This window comes from Natator depressus, chromosome 6, assembly GCF_965152275.1.
Source record: "Natator depressus isolate rNatDep1 chromosome 6, rNatDep2.hap1, whole genome shotgun sequence".
NCBI classification, from domain to species: domain Eukaryota; kingdom Metazoa; phylum Chordata; order Testudines; family Cheloniidae; genus Natator; species Natator depressus.
In genome coordinates, this window is record NC_134239.1 from 17,143,184 (window position 1) to 17,159,103 (window position 15,920).

General features: G+C 45.8%; 1 protein-coding gene across 1 annotated transcript in view; it reads right to left on the bottom strand.

Annotated features, from left to right (window-relative positions):
- LOC141988737 (acyl-CoA (8-3)-desaturase-like) overlaps window positions 1-3,445 on the bottom strand; it is a 26,903-nt gene extending 23,458 nt beyond the window's left edge. Inside the window, exon 1 of the mRNA XM_074954660.1 lies at window positions 3,112-3,445. Coding sequence (XP_074810761.1) covers window positions 3,112-3,333 — 222 coding nt within the window. The 5' untranslated portion in view covers window positions 3,334-3,445. The remainder of the gene's footprint in view (window positions 1-3,111) is intronic.
- Between the last annotated feature and the right edge of the window lie 12,475 nt (window positions 3,446-15,920).

Here is a 15,920-nt window from a genome sequence, read left to right on the forward strand (position 1 = left end):
AACAAAGAAGAATCATGAGCCACATTCTTAAAAGGACCATGCACTTTTTTTGTGAAAGAATTTTATTTTAGATTTCCTTATTACCTCTGGCCAGCAATCCTGGGGTTACTGTAGATAAAGTAATTGTGCTATTAAGGAAGTACATTCAGATCAGTCTCCTTTTGTAAAACAAACAAACAAACAAACAAACAAACCACACGTAAGCACACAATCTGATCATGAGGAGAAAAAACAGCCTCCTCATGAGTTCCTAACTCCACTACATCCCTTGGAGAAAACCCACCCTCTGAGAATAAGGTAGTCAGCATATCAGAGCCACCCAACTTCCTCACAAGCTGATTAGCTGACTGGTGGTTACCTCTTTCCTCTTGATTCCACTTCCCCTATCTGAAAGTAGGCAGGGAGCTCCCTGCACACTTCCCTCCATGGTGAGAGCTTCAAGACCTTGTATGAGAAGGATAAGGGAAGGAAACACACACATGATTCCTTCCATCCCCTCATCCTTCTACAGTGAACCCCAGTCCCTTTTATTTCCTGCTTCTATTCCCACAGGCAAAAATCAGACCAACACACACAGGATTGGTGATAAGGAGGTGACATCCAGTTCTGAAGTAAGGCTGATATTTACCAGTATGTCCTGACTTGTATTTCATCACCTTTTCTAAGGAATATTTCTTTAAATCAATAGTGCCCCTCTTCCTTCTTATATTTCTCATGCTGCCCTCAATGCAACTCCAGGGATGCTGGAGCAGTTTTTAATAGTGGGGGTGCTGAGAGCCATTTAACCAAACTGTAAACCCTGTATATAATGGAAACCACTTCAAGCCAGGGGGTGCTGCCACACCCCCAGTTCCAGCACCTTTGTGCTATTCCCACCGAACCTGTCAGCTTTTTGGTGTGAAACCAGCTAGGAGTAGTGCACAGCTGATAAGATCAAGGTGTATGGATCAGCTTTCAGGGTAGGAAGGTACAAACGGTGTTCTAAAATGCTTCAAAATTGGAGGTTTACATTTTGAAATTTATCTACCAAAAATGATATCCCAGCCCTATGGATTGGCTAACATATCCCAAACACCAGATGTGACTTATATGCGGGAGCTCAATGTGCAAGTGCAATTATTTTTTTATATATATATATATTTTTTTAGGAAGATTGGAAAGGGAAGCAGGAAGACCACCATTTTTACCTGTTGATTTTGTTTCCCAAAACACAGTTAAGAGGCAGGAGAACCAATGAAATTGCAGACATCTTTAGCCCCTTTCTAAACACCACCTTTTCTTTCTCAAGTCCCCCAGCATCTAATACTGTATCACTTAGCAACAAAAATGAATTATTAACCATTTAAGGAAAGGGTGAGAGAGGAGTTCTTGCTATTAAAAAGCCGAAAGGAGAAAGCGAATAAAAGAAATGATAGCCACTCCAAAGGGGAACAAGAAATTAACTTTTATATGAAGAAAACTGAGCAGTAATACAAAGAAGAATTTAAATGCAACACAGCCATAATGTAGCCCAATGATTTCAGTGGGACTGTAGGTTGTAAGATGCAGCTGCATTTTCAGTCACAGACCAACCGTCATAAAAACTCCTAGGTGAAGAAGGTGGATGAATCAGAAACAATTTAGAAAAATACCTTTTGCTAGTAAAAACTGTCTCTCTCTGATTGTTTCAGGTTGGGCGATAGCCAGCTGCCCAAGTCACAGAGGGTGGCATAAGACTGGAGGCCCCTGAAACAGGGGGTTACAAGGGTATGTTTATGGTCTGCCAGCATACACTGATAATAGGATGTCAGATAATTGAATGTCTGAGACTGATTTAAAGAGGCATATAAAGGGACATCTACAGCTGGGCGCTAGGGACTGAGAGCAGGAAGCATGGCCTATGGAATATTGGGTTTTGGCTTTGTTCGTCTGCTCAGGGATATCCTTTCACATCTACATAATGTGCCAAGAGTTAACAGATTCTTTTCAACCCACAGAAACAGGAAACTCATCTCTCAGGAACCTGTGACTCTTAGTTCCTCAAAACGGCAGAGTGTTTTACCAGCCAGTTATTATTTCTCCCACAAGAATCCCTCTGTCACGGAGGAGGGAGGGATCTGAGAGAAAAGAACATTTGTTTCTATCTATGGGCATTAGGGGAGGCAGTTTCCTCTGTCTCTCAACTCCCAGCATAAACCACCTCAAGTGACACATCTGTCTATGGGCACCACACTCCAAAGCAGATTGAATAGGGAAGTTCCGTTGGCTAGAAGTCACCTGCCTAGTGATATCAGTGATATAAAGGATCAGATAAACACCGTGCAGTTTAGGGTGATCGCAGTCACAAACCTCTCTCATATGAGAAGTACCTTTCTCCTCAGCCTGCAGTTCTGAGACCTTGCCCCTTCTGTTGTCTTGATAAATCAATCATTGTCTATAGCTCTCCAATGCAGCTGTCTTAACCCTACAGGTTTCAGAGTAACAGCCGTGTTAGTCTGTATTCGCAAAAAGAAAAGGAGGACTTGTGGCACCTTAGAGACTAACCAATTTATTTGAGCATAAGCTTTCGTGAGCTACAGCTCACTTCATCGGATGCATACTGTAGAAAGTGTAGAAGATCTTTTTATACACACAAAGCATGAAAAAATACCTCCCCCCACCCCACTCTCCTGCTGGTAATCGCTTATCTAAAGTGATCACTCTCCTTACAATGTGTATGATAACCTGGATTTATGCTGGAAATGGCCCAACTTGATTATCATACACATTGTAAGGAGAGTGATCACTTTAGATAAGCTATTACCAGCAGGAGAGTGGGGTGGGGGGAGGTATTTTTTCATGCTTTGTGTATATAAAAAGATCTTCTACACTTTCCACAGTATGCATCCGATGAAGTGAGCTGTAGCTCAGGAAACCTTATGCTCAAATAAATTGGTTAGTCTCTAAGGTGCCACAAGTACTCCTTTTCTTTTAACCCTACAGAGGCCAATTACTTGGGCCCTCCCCTCTGCTGCCACCAGCATGGCATCCTGCCCCACACAATAATTGATAACCCAACTAACCCGCCCCCTGCGCCCCAGTTCAGTTCCCCGCCCTGCGCTCGCTAATGAACCGGACGCCTCTGCCGCTCACCGTGGCGTCCTGCCCCGCGTAGCTGCTGATGACTCGGGCGCCCCCCGGGTGCCGCCGGTAGAACTGGCTGATGTCATAGACCTTCCTGTCGATCACCAGCCACCGCTCCTGCTGCGGGTGCCCCCGGCCCGTGCGGAGCCCGATCTCCTCCCAGGTGAAGCGCCGCGGGGAGGAGCCCTCCGGCTCCTCCATCCCCGCCTGAGGACCCCGCAGCGGAGCCATTCCCCGCCCGCTGTCTTACCACTGAGACCCACTAAGCCAGCTGCTCCCCTCTGTCATAACCAAACTGCGCACTGTGAGCGAACCGACCCGCCTCTGCCGCGCCCGTCCCTAATCTATCCGCCTGGACATGCCCTGGAGAACCCATTGGCTCACGAAGGCCCACCCACAACTTCACTTCTCTAAAGCTGCATCCCATCCCATCCCTCAAGAGCCCATTGGTTGCCGCGCTCTCTTCAGTCCTAAGCCAATTCACTGGCTATCCCGGCAATCAATAGAGCAGGACAAATCCCAGCCGGGCAATTTACTACTTTATTTTTTAAGGGGGCCCACGTTGCTAAAATCACTCCCATTCGCCTTTTCCCGGAGTCTGTGGGAGCAGGGGAAAAGAGCTGGAATCCCTAGCCTGAAGCTGCTTGTGGAGGGACAGGCTCAGGCTGTCAAGTGAGACTATCCTGCTGCCACCAGCTGTGGCACCTGGTAGATTCCCCTCTGAGCTTCAACAGCTAGGACAATACATAATGAAGGAGACAAGGTGGGGGAGGCTGCAGAGGTGCAATAAATGATTTGACTAGCCTGCAGAACTTTTACTTCTAGTGATGATGCACAAAATAGAAAAGAGCCCCGACATGGCTGTCACACCTAGACTGAGTTTTCAGGGCTGGCAATTAAAAATGTAGTGTAACTTATGTTACATTTGGTACAAAGGTCATTGAAAGACAATAAACATGAAACCCCATGATGCTATCTTTACAGACCCTTTTCAGAGTAGAACTACACTTTACATTACTTTGACCCAGACCATGACAAATTTTAAAGATTGTCATTAACACTTTGAATTGTACCTGAAGTGAACGATGACCAGTAGAGTGCATGGAGCATGGTGTACAATATCATATAAACATATAGTCTAATATACAGTAAATGTAGTATGTAGGTCCTAGTCCCAAGATGCAGGCAGGGATGGGTGTTTTGAAATATTTAATAGACATTTTTAAATGGCAATCGGCAAGTTAATATTGAAAAGCCATACAAAAGAAGTATATGTTTTAAGGGAGCATTTGAATGAGAACAGGGCACTTGGCTGACACACAAGAAGAGGAGGGGTGCTCTAAACTTAAGGAGCAGCATGGAAGAAGGGGCAAATACAAGAATGGGTGGAGAATGTAACAAGGAGAACACTAAGGAAGATAGTATTGATTGAATATCAGCAATGAGAAAGGAGCTCATCAAACAAAATGTATGACAAATGCTATGTTATAGGACAATGGCTTTCAACCTGTGGTCCTTGGACCCCTGGGGGTTCACAGACTATGTTGAAGGGGTCAGCAAAAGGTGACTGTGAAAATAGAGTTTCAGATCCTAGAAAAGGCATTCCATTTTTCTGACTAATCAAAAGTATGTGAATACTCCCACCTACAGGTCAAAAGCCAGAAATGTTGTTACCATAGAAGCCCACAGTTTAGCACTCTCTCTCACACTGCATCAAATACCATGCCAAGCATATGCAACATTTATAGTTTAATTCTGTTCAGTCAGTTTTCAGTCTAAGACTTCTATGGTAGGGGTTCATGAACCACAGGCAGAATTTCCAAAGGTGGCCACACCTCCCTCTGAAATTTTTTAGTGGTCTGCAAATGAAAAAAGGTTGAAAACCATTGTTATAGGACAGACATCTATAGTGTTGGTGGTTGTGAGCAGTCAGACAAAGGAACAACCACAGAGTGGTGGGATAATCCATCACATAGAGTAGTGTTTCTTAACCTTTCTGATTCCAGGGTTTGCTGCCTTCCTAAACTGTTATGGACTGCTTGAGAGAGCGGGGGGGGGGGACCAAAACAAAAAACAAAAAAGTGTTTCACTGGTATTTCTTGCTGTTTTCTTAGTATTGCCAGGAGTTTCCTTTTTGTACTATCTGCATGTAAGACATTTCTTACTTGCTTACCAACACAGGGCCACTACTCCAATTCTGTTTATTTGTTAAAATAAAGTCCAGTCCAACTAGTTATCTGATATGAAAAATCTTATCCTTCATTTGAAATAATGTATAAAGATCAGGTTACCAATAATTTTGTAAAAAGAAAAGGAGGACTTGTGGCACCTTAGAGACTAATACATTTATTTGAGCATAAGCTTTCATGAGCTACAGCTCACTTCATCAATGGACACTTGAAGCATCTTTCCAGTGCTCAGCCGGTTGCAGTATTTTGTTTTCGTTGCAGTCATCACTGAAAATCCAATTTTGCAGAGATATGTGGAATGGAACATGAGCAAAGTTTTGACATCTAGTTCACCAAGTTGTGGGTATTCACTCCTGATTTTGATCCAGAAAACAGACAGAATCACTTAATGAAAGTGTAACTTCAGACCCTCATGACTTGACAGTTCCAGCAACTTGTCCTCCAATGATAGTGACAAAGAGATCTCAGTTTCTAGAGGGAGAATGGATCATGAACCCATTGTTTTCCTTTTTGTGGATCAGAGTATGATGGGAAATAGTCCTTGAACTTTTGGGAAGTTGATTTTAGATGGGATGCAATTATTTCACATAGGAGAGGCAGATCCACATCTTTATTGTCATCAATATCTGGAAATGCAAAAGATGGGAACATGTCATAACAATCACACCCGACTCTCTCTTTCCAGACTTGGAGCATTTTTTTAAAGGCCATGATCTTGTCATCCAATACAAAGACACTCAACATAGAGAGATTGAGCTGATGGAAGTGATCAAATATATCTGCCAAATATGCAAGTTTGGCGAGCCATTGTAAATCCTGAAAGTATGCTGCCAGAGGAGACTTCTTTTGAGACAGAAAGGCTTCAAGTTCATGTCGCAGTTCATATACTCGGTTTAATACTTTGCCATGGGATAACCACTGCACTTCAGCATGTAAGAATAAGTTCTGACCCCATTCCTTAACACATTGTAGCAAATATGTGAGAATTGAGTCCATTTGCTTTCACAAAATTCACAATTTTAACAACTATACTGAGGACATCATTAAGCTCTGGAGACAATTTCTTGGCTGCCAAGAGCTTTCTGGATGAAACAGTCAGCAATCTTATTTACATCTAGTTCCCTGGTATGGTCTTGATGCACATTAAGGACAGCTACATTATTCAGTTGCGTCTGTCCCATTGATAACTGGAGATAATTTTGAAGTCTTCTGAAGCTGTAGAATAAGCATTCTGCAGTTCAGGAGGATACAGGCCCAGTGAGAAGGATTCCTATAAATTTGCAGTGCTCTGGAAGGGTTAGGGTTCCAATGCCAGCTACAAAAGTGCCATGCAAATGCCTGTTCTCACTCTCTGATGACACTGTAAATAAGAAAAGGGCAGCATTATCTCCTGTAAATGTAAACAAATTTGTTTGTCTTAATGACTGGCTGAACAAGATGTAGGACTGAGTGGACTTGTAGGCTCTGAAATTTTACATTGTTTTGTTTTTGAGTGCAGTTATGTAACCAAAAAAAAAAAATCTACATTTGTAAGTTGCACTTTCATGACAAAGAGATTGCACTACAGTACATGTACGAGGTGAATTGAAAATACTATTTCTTTTGTTTATCATTTTTACAGTGCAAATATTTATAATCAAAAATAATATACATTTTGATTTCAATTACAACACAGAATACAATATATATGAAAATGTAGAAAAACATCCAAAATATTTAATACATTTCAATTGGTATTCTATTGTTTAACAGTGCAATTAAAACTGCGATTAATTACAATTAATTTTTTGAGTTTATCGGGTGAGTTAACTGCCATTAAACGACAGCCCTATTTGCAACAAACCCATACTTAATGTATGCATTTTTGATTGAAGGCCGAACATTTCCTTTTCTTTTCTAATCCTTCTTCCTTATTATGTTCAGAGACACTCACATCTCTATTCTGTTTTTCTGAACTTTTGTTAGTTCTGAAAAATAGATTCAGAGGTAACTGCTTTGACAATGACATTGTCTGATTTAGCTAAGTAAAAGCTTTTCTAGAACTTAAATTTTGCTTGCTGCTTTCTGTTAACTACTTTCTTTCAACAAATGTGAACTAATGTGCTTTGCATATCAGCATCATGGCAACCGATGTCAGCCCAGTCAGTTTATTTTTCAGTGTTCAAAAATAATTGAATGAATATAGTCATGTAAAATGCAGTACAAAAAACCTTTACATTTTAAGAATTAATATTCTGTGTCAGGGAAATCTCAGGCACTGGCAAGGAGGCTGCACAGACTGGCCACAGACCAGTCGTTAAGAAACTGACAGAATATAGTGTGCAAATGATCACCCACAATATCAGAATAACATATTTCTGTTACTCTCACGCACACAGGTCACTTTGATATACAGTCTAAGAGCCATAAACACAACCCATCCCAAGAAGCAAATAAAATAGATGGCAAATACCCTGATTGGGAACCAGAAGAGAACACAAGCTGAGGCAATCCACATTTGTTTATACAAAATGACTGCATAAGTAACTGTCTACAATGGAAAACTTGCCCACATACAAATACAAAAAAATACTAGCATCAGCAGCCTGTAGGTTTTCTAAAGGTATTCTTGTTTTGCAAACTAGAATATGATTTCACATCCATGGGGTTGCCAGAACAGAGCGTTCAGACTCTGGGCGTGTCTACACCTTTAACTTGGCACACATGTTGTTTTTCTGTATTGTGATCTGCAACAACCATCGCGCAATCAGCTCATCACACCACATTGTTATCTTGTGACCAAGTTAATGTTGCATTATATCTATGTGGCCATGCAGCACAGCTGTGTTTCACGAGTGCTCAGCATTCTGGTCAGGTTTCCCATGGTACATTGTTCCGCAGCTCTGCTGCATGTCTTCTGAGATGTTTTGAACTCTGCATTCTGATATTTTTACTGGAAAGTAATGCTATTATGGATATTGTAGTCAAACAAAATAATTTCCGTGACTCCTTGTTTCACCATGTGGTAAGACAGATCCCCACACCACCCCAATCAGAAAGGCATTAGAGCACCTCTGGGCACAATCTGCCTCAACCCAATGCACTTGTAAGCCTGGAGGTGGGTGGATACTTAAAAGGGAGCCTGCTCAGGGCAGGGGGGCACTCTGAAGAAGCAGGACTGTAACTCTGAGCTCCCTGGCTCCTGGAAAAAGCAATTTCTCACTGGGAAAATGGCTGGAGAGCCTTGACTGTCCAGGCCTTCTCAGAAAGAAGAGCTGGTACTTTTCCCTTTGGCTTCCTGAAGCTGTAGGACTGTTTTTTTGCAGGCTGCAGAAGCATATTGACTTTTTTTGTTTGTTTTACTCTGCAAGGGGGCAGACACTCTGAACAGCACAGCTAGAGGGCTGTGCCCTGGATTCTGAGACAGGAGCAGTGCTCCCAAAGGGAGTACTAGAGAGGGATAGCCAGCCTACCTCACCTAATCATCCTTCCTGTTTCTATGATCCAGTGCCATTTTTAAAGCACTGTCAGGCAGCATGGAGGAAATGCTGATGATCGCTCTAATCCTCACTCACTCATGAATATAAACAGACTACTGGTAGACTAAATCTAAATCACAATCTAAAGCAGGGGTCAGCAACCTATGGCACACGTGCCAAAGACAGCATGCGAGCCGATTTTTAATGGCACGCTGCTGCCTGCTGGGTCCCAGCCGCTGGCCTCAATCTTCCCGCTGCCAAACCCAGGCTGGGACCCCGGCAGGCCGCAGTGTGCCATTAAAAATCCTGCCTGCCCTGGCCCACGGGGGCAGGGTGAAGAAGTTTGGTCCTGCCGGCTGCTGCTGCAGGGCAGGCAAGGTCCCTCCTCCCCCGCCTCTTCCCCCAGCGTGCTGGGTTCCTGCCCCTCCTCCTCCGATCAGCTGATGGCCCTTGCGAGGGAGGGGAAGAAGCGGAGCCACAGTGCACTCCCTGCTCCAGGGAGGAGGTGGAGAAGAGGTGGGGAGAGAGCCTTGGGGAAGGGGGGTGGAATCAGGGAATATCCCCTCCAGCCCCCTGCCGTGAGCCGCTCTGGGCAGGGAGCACCCCCACAACCCTAGCCCACACCCCCACGCTCTGCCCTGACCCCTACACCCCCCCCCACATCCCCAGCCCTCTGCCCTGACCCCTGCACCCTGCGCCCTGCACCCTGCCACGACCCCAGCCTTGGCTCCAGCGCCCCCCACACCCCATGCCCTGACTCCTGCACCCCCCTCACACATACCCAGCCCTCTGCCCTGACCCCTGAACCCCCCCACAACCCCAGCCTTGACTCCAGCACCCCCACACATACCCAGCCCCCCCCCACCCCATGCCCTGACTCCTGCACCCTCCTCACACACCCCAGCCCTCTGACCTGACTCTTGCACCCCCCACATTCTCACCCCCACCCTGAGCACCAAATGGGAGCTCCTGCACACCGCACCCCCACATTCCCACTTGCACCCCTCACACCAAATGGGAGCTGCCCAGGTAAGCACTCCACACCCAAACCTCCTGCCCGAACCCTGAGCCCCCTCCATCATTCTAGCTCCTGGCCAGACCCTACACCCCAACCCCCAGCCTGCTCCTTGACTCCCAGCCCTGTGCTCAGTGCACCCCCACCATCAGCTCAGTGCAGAGAGAGAGGAAGAGAATGGGCTAGAACCAGGGAGACGGTAGGTACCCGCTCTATGTGGGCAGGGCTGGAATCCCAGACTGGCAGCGGGCTGAGCGGGGCAGGCAGCCGGGACCGTGGCTGGCAGAAGCCGGTGGACGGAACCCCAGACCGGCAGCAGGCTGAGTGGCAGCCACTGCTGGTCTGGAGTCCTGGCCGCCGGCCCCGCTCAGCCCACTGCCAGTCTGGGGTTCTGGCTGCCGACCCCTTGCCAGCGGGGGTCCTTGGCCACAGGCCCCGCTCAGCCTGCTGCTGGCCTAGGTGAATGGAACCCCAGGCTGGCAGCAGGCTGAGCAGGCCAGTGGCGTAAGATCAGCATTTTCATTTAATTTTAAATGAAGCTTCTTAAACATTTTGAAAACCTTGTTTACTTTACATACGACAATAGTTTAGTTATATAATATATAGACTTATAGAGAGAGACCTTCTAAAAAACGTTAAAATGTATTACTGGCACACAAAACCTTAAATTAAAGTGAATAAATGAAGACTTGGCACACCACTTCTGAAAGGTTGCCAACCCCTGATCTAAAGACATGCAGTGACTGTAGAACCAGGGTGATAAGGGCCCCTAAGGAGGCTGACAACAGACACTTCTCTTACTTACATCTTTTCCTGGAACACTATCTCATGGTGGAGCACTGCATTTGGCTCAGTCAGCTAATATTGACTGGTGGGACAGGATAGTGCTGCAGACCTGCGATGACCAGTAGTGGGAGGCAGAACTTCAAGATCTTAAAAGCCACTTTCTTAGAACTCTGTGCAGAGCTTGCCCTTAAGCTGCAGCAGCAGACCTCCACACATGACAGCCCTCAGTGTGGAGAAGTGCATGGCTATTGCCATTTGGAAGCTTGCCACTCCTGATTGCTACCAGTCAGTTGCTAACCAGTTTGGTGGCAGCAGAATCAACTGTCAGGGCTGTTGTAATGAAGGTGTATGCTGCTATAAGGAAGATGCTGTCCCCCCCGTGTCATAAGACTAAGCAATGTGCAGGCAGCTATTAAGGACTGTATGGTTAGGGTTCCTTTATTGTAGAGGGTTCATTGATGAGATTCATGTGCCTACTCTTTGCCCCCCACCCTCAACACCAGGCCTTGGAGTTCATCAACAGAAATGGGTATTTCTCCATGATACTACAAGGCCTTGTTGATCATCAGGAAAGATTCACAAATATTTATGTGGGGCTGCCTGGAAAAGTCCATGGTGACAGGCTGGATTTTTTTCAGTCATTCTAGGAGGTGCAGCTTACCCTCTGCTCTCCTGGCTTATGAAGCTTTCACTGGACAACTGCATAGGTAAAAAATATAAAACAAATTTATTAACTACAGAAAGATAGATTTTAAGTGATTATAAGTAGTGAGTGTACAGATCAAAGCAGATTACCTAAGAAATAAACAGAACTTCCTCCTCCTGGTGTGATGGATGGCCATTTTGGTCAGCACAGGAGGAGGTTGATGAGAAGGTTCTGTAGGAGTTGGAATAGGGGCTGCAACCTGACACACCCTATATAGATGCGTACCAAGGTGATCTTCTGAAAAAGGGGGAGGTGTCAGGAGAGTTCGTGAACTATGCCAGGTACACTCCTGTGCTCACAGCTCTATGGAGGAGCCACCAGCTAATATCCCCGGCAAGCCATGGAACCAGAGTGGAGTACAGGGGGCCCCAATGCGCCTTCTCACCTTCCTCAGGTAGCAACAGGTCCTGCCAGTTGGTGTCGGGATGGGACACAAGGGCGAGCAAGTGAATGGTATGAAGCACAAGCATGTACAGATGTTCTCTGAGTGTGGTTTGGAGGCAGACTGCCTGGATATTGTGCTGCCAACACAGGTAGTGCATCAGGGATGGCCAGGCAAGATCACACTGCAGGGGCCCAAACACAAGTTTCTCAGGAGTTGGGGTGAGGGGTGGGTGGAGAGCACTTTCCTGCAGGAACTGTTCAAGGAAAGGAAGAGAAGCAGGAGGCAAGGCTGCCCTCATCTCCTGGAACACATGATAGGGAGTCCGCGGTGTGGACAAATCCATGCATTGGCTGAGCACCACAGGATCCACCCAGTCCCTCTGACTGTAGTCCAGGAGGTCTCAGATTCTGGTGCCATCAGCCAGGACTAACCTCCGGCACACCAAGAGGGATTCTGCCACCTACACACATAGATGGGGTTGTGTAGCAGGGGTTCTTCCAGGAAGTTCTTCCTCTCAGTGGCTGCCATGGACCTGGTTGTTGAAACTAGTTCAAGGTTTGAGGCAGTCCTGGTAAAAGACCATCAGCTCAAAGAAGTCTTGGGAGACTTCTTGGGTGGAGATAAAAGAGCTGCCAGTCATATTGGAGCCCTCAAAGGTGGTGGAGGAAGGTGTGCATCAGCATGCTCCATGCCAGACTACCTGCACTATAAAGGAACCTCTGAAGGAAGTGGTGGTGGAATGAGTGGACCTGGCTGTGGCTGAAGACCAGGTCTTGTTTGCCCTCTGTCAGGGGGAAGCTCAAAATACCTGCAGAGACCCAGTGCAGCCCTGGCCAGAAAAACTCCAGGACCTTCATCCGAGGCTGTCCAGGAGTCCTAGGATGGGCTCAAGGTGTTGAACAGTTGCCAGAGCATGGACTGGACCAGCTGGTTGAGTACCAGTGCCCTCCCCTGAAAGGAAGGCAGAGGAGCAGCCCCATCCACTTCTGCAACAGGTCAGGAACCCTGGCTTCTACACTGGTCCAACTCTCCAGTGGGGAGGGAGTGGTGGCAGAAAGATTTACATCCAGATAGAGCAATGGATCCACACCCTACAGAATGGTACAAAGCATGGGTGGGAGGGAGTCTGTCTGTCACCCGTCCCAGTCCATCAGACCAGAGTTCTTGACCCAGTTGACCTGGGCAAAGGAGGCCACTGAATAGATGGCTTGTCAAGCTTCCACCCATGCCAGGTCCACCACCATGGTGGGAGAGAGAGCCACATTGAGTGGGTGTGGGTTACATAACCTAATCCTGAGACCTACCTTCTTTCTCTCGCCCTGCTGCCACTAGGTAATGACCTGTGTTGTTTTCTCTTTTTCAGTGTATTTTAGCAGTGTTGTCAACTCTAGATATTTTATCATGAGTCTCAGAATATTTTATATTTTTGGTTGCTATTTAATGGAATAATTTGGGCAATAAACCATTACAAATTAATAAATAAGATGCAATGCAAGGTACACAAGAAAACCATAATTTTCCATAGGCTTTTACTAAAGTGTAAAAGCATAGCCAAGATAAAATAAGGAGTGACACAATTTGCATCCCGAAAAAACAACTGCAATGCTCACAATCCAATCCACTGCACCCCCACAATAACAGCTGGATATACAGTTGCACATTTTCAGGCTTCAGACTCAAAATAAGAACAAAAGGTGTTGTAACACTACACCCCATATCCTTCTTGGAAATATTGTTATAATATGATTATAGCATATCTAAGATGTATTTTGATACACAAGATTGGTCTTGTGAGGTATCATTCAAATCATTTCTGTATCTGAAGTTATGAATATTGATTATGTATCAATTACAAGTGAGTTTACACCTGGGGAATGCCCACCAGACAGAATGCAGTCAGTCTGGATGGGCCATTAGGGAGAACAATAGGTCTTTGAAGATGCTACCCTCTCACCTTCCTGAGAAGTTTCCTGGGATGCTACAAACAACTCATGGCTGCTTTGACTCTGCAGAGTCATGTGATCATGTCACCTAGTAATGGATTCCATGATAGAATACCAGTATTTTTCCACTGAGGGCTGGGAAAACAAAGGGTTCCCGCCATATGTAAAACCTATTTAAGGCCAGGGAGTGACTTAATCAGGGTTCATTTTTCACTGAATCCCCACCCAGGATGTCTGCTGGAAACATCTAAGAAACAAAGACAAAAGTGGGGAGAAGAGCTGAGCCCAGGTTGGAAAAGGTGTCTGGCCTGTGAAAGAAATGCCTAAAACAACATTTAGGGTGAGAAATTACTACTTGTAACCAGTTTCTTTAGTGTATTAAGCTTAGTTTGAATGTTTGTTTTATTTGTTCAGTAATCTGCTTTGATCTGTTTGGTATCCCTTATAATCCCTTAAAATCTATCTTGTGTAGTTAATAAGCTTGTTTTTGTTTTCTCTAAAATCAGTTTGTGGAAGTCATAACTGGGAGGCAAAAAACTGTGCATATCTTCCTCCACATTGAAGGAGGGGACAAATTTCAATAAGCTTGTGCTGTACAGTTCTCTGTTCAGTGCAAGACAATACAATTTTGGGTTTGGACCCCAGAGGGGGTGTGCACTTGAGTCCTGGGCAATTCCCTAGCTTAGTCTTCCCATCTAGAGCTGATTTCAGTGTCTTTCTGCAGCTGGGTGTGTCCCTACCTGTGTGTGTGCTGGAGGAGGCTTGATGGCCTGGCTCAGCAGGACAGTGTAAGGGAGCACAGGCTGGTGGAATAGGTGGGCTCAATGGTACCTCCCAGAGTGGCAGGTAACCCATCATAGGCATACCTGAGAATATTGCTCGTGCGAGCAGGGGTTTATAGTGGATGACCCCTGAGTCATAGAATATCAGGGCTGGAAGGGACCTCAGGAGGTCATCTAGTCCAACCCCCTGCTCAAAGCAGGACCAATCCCCAATTTTTGTCCCAGATCCCTAAATGGCCCCCTCAAGGATTGAACTCACAACCCTAGGTTTAGCAGGCCAATGCTCAAACCACTGAGCTATCCCTCTGCACCTCCCACCCATTGTTAAGGCTTTCTCCCTTACTCATGAATATTGTGCAAAGTACAACATGCAGCTATAATCCCAGGGAAGTTTTGTTCTGTATCTTTTAATCCAGCCCTAAAACATCACCCTCTTGCTTTCAGACAGCCAAATGAACACTGCACTGCCATTCTGTAACTACTGAGGTGATAGTTAAACAATTCCTATCTTTTGTCCAAGCGGCTTGTAAATGGCTTCACTGGCCAGGGAACAGAAGATAAGACAGGTCCCCAGGATAACTGGAGCAATGTCCACACCATTATTGATGAGTGGTACTGGGGGTTGTTGTAATAATTGGGCCTACAAATTTACCTTACCTGTAAACTCAACTGTAAGAAAAAATGGTTACTCACCTTCTTGTAACTGTTGTTCTTTGAGATGTGTTGTTCATGTCCATTCCAATCAGATGTGCGTGCACTGCGTGCAAGATGGCCAGAAAGTTTTCCCTTAGAAGTTCCTGTCGGGTCAGCTGTGGAGCCCCCTGGAGTGGCACCTTCATGGCGCTCAATATATGACCCTGCCGACCCGACCCCCTTCAGTTCCTTCTTGCTGGCTATACCGACAGAGGGGAAGGAGGGTGGGTATCGGAATGGACGAGAACAACACATCTTGAAGAACAACAGTTATGAGAAGGTGAGTAACCGTTTTTTCTCTTTGAGTGATTGTTCACGTCGATTCCAATCAGGTGACTCCTAGAAGGTGGGGTAGGAATTGCTGATTGGAGTACCACCCTGCTGAATACTGCATCATCTTTGGCGTGTTGGGTGATAGCATAGTGAGATGTAACATAAGCACCGATGACCAAGTTTCTCCATGGGGTTTAAGCACGAAATTTCCAGGTCATGAGGTGGAGGGACTGGAGATCTGGGTGGTGTAGACGACTGTGGTCCTCAGTGATCAGATCAGAGCAGAGTGGTAGCATGATTGGGGTGTCCACTGACAACTCTAGAAGCATGATGTACCAATGTTGATGGGGTCACACTGGGGCCAGCAGAATCACCTCCACTTTGTCCCTGAGGATCTTGAGCAGCACCCTTGTGTACGAGTGGGACCCCAGTGGGAAGGCATACATGAGGCGGTCTCCCTAAGGTAGCAGAAATGCAACCGTCATTGAACCCGAGCTGTGTTTCTGGAAGGAGCAGAACATTGGGCACTTCTTGTTGCTCTGGGTGGCAAATAGGTCGACCTGGGGAAATCCCCACCTTTGGAAGATG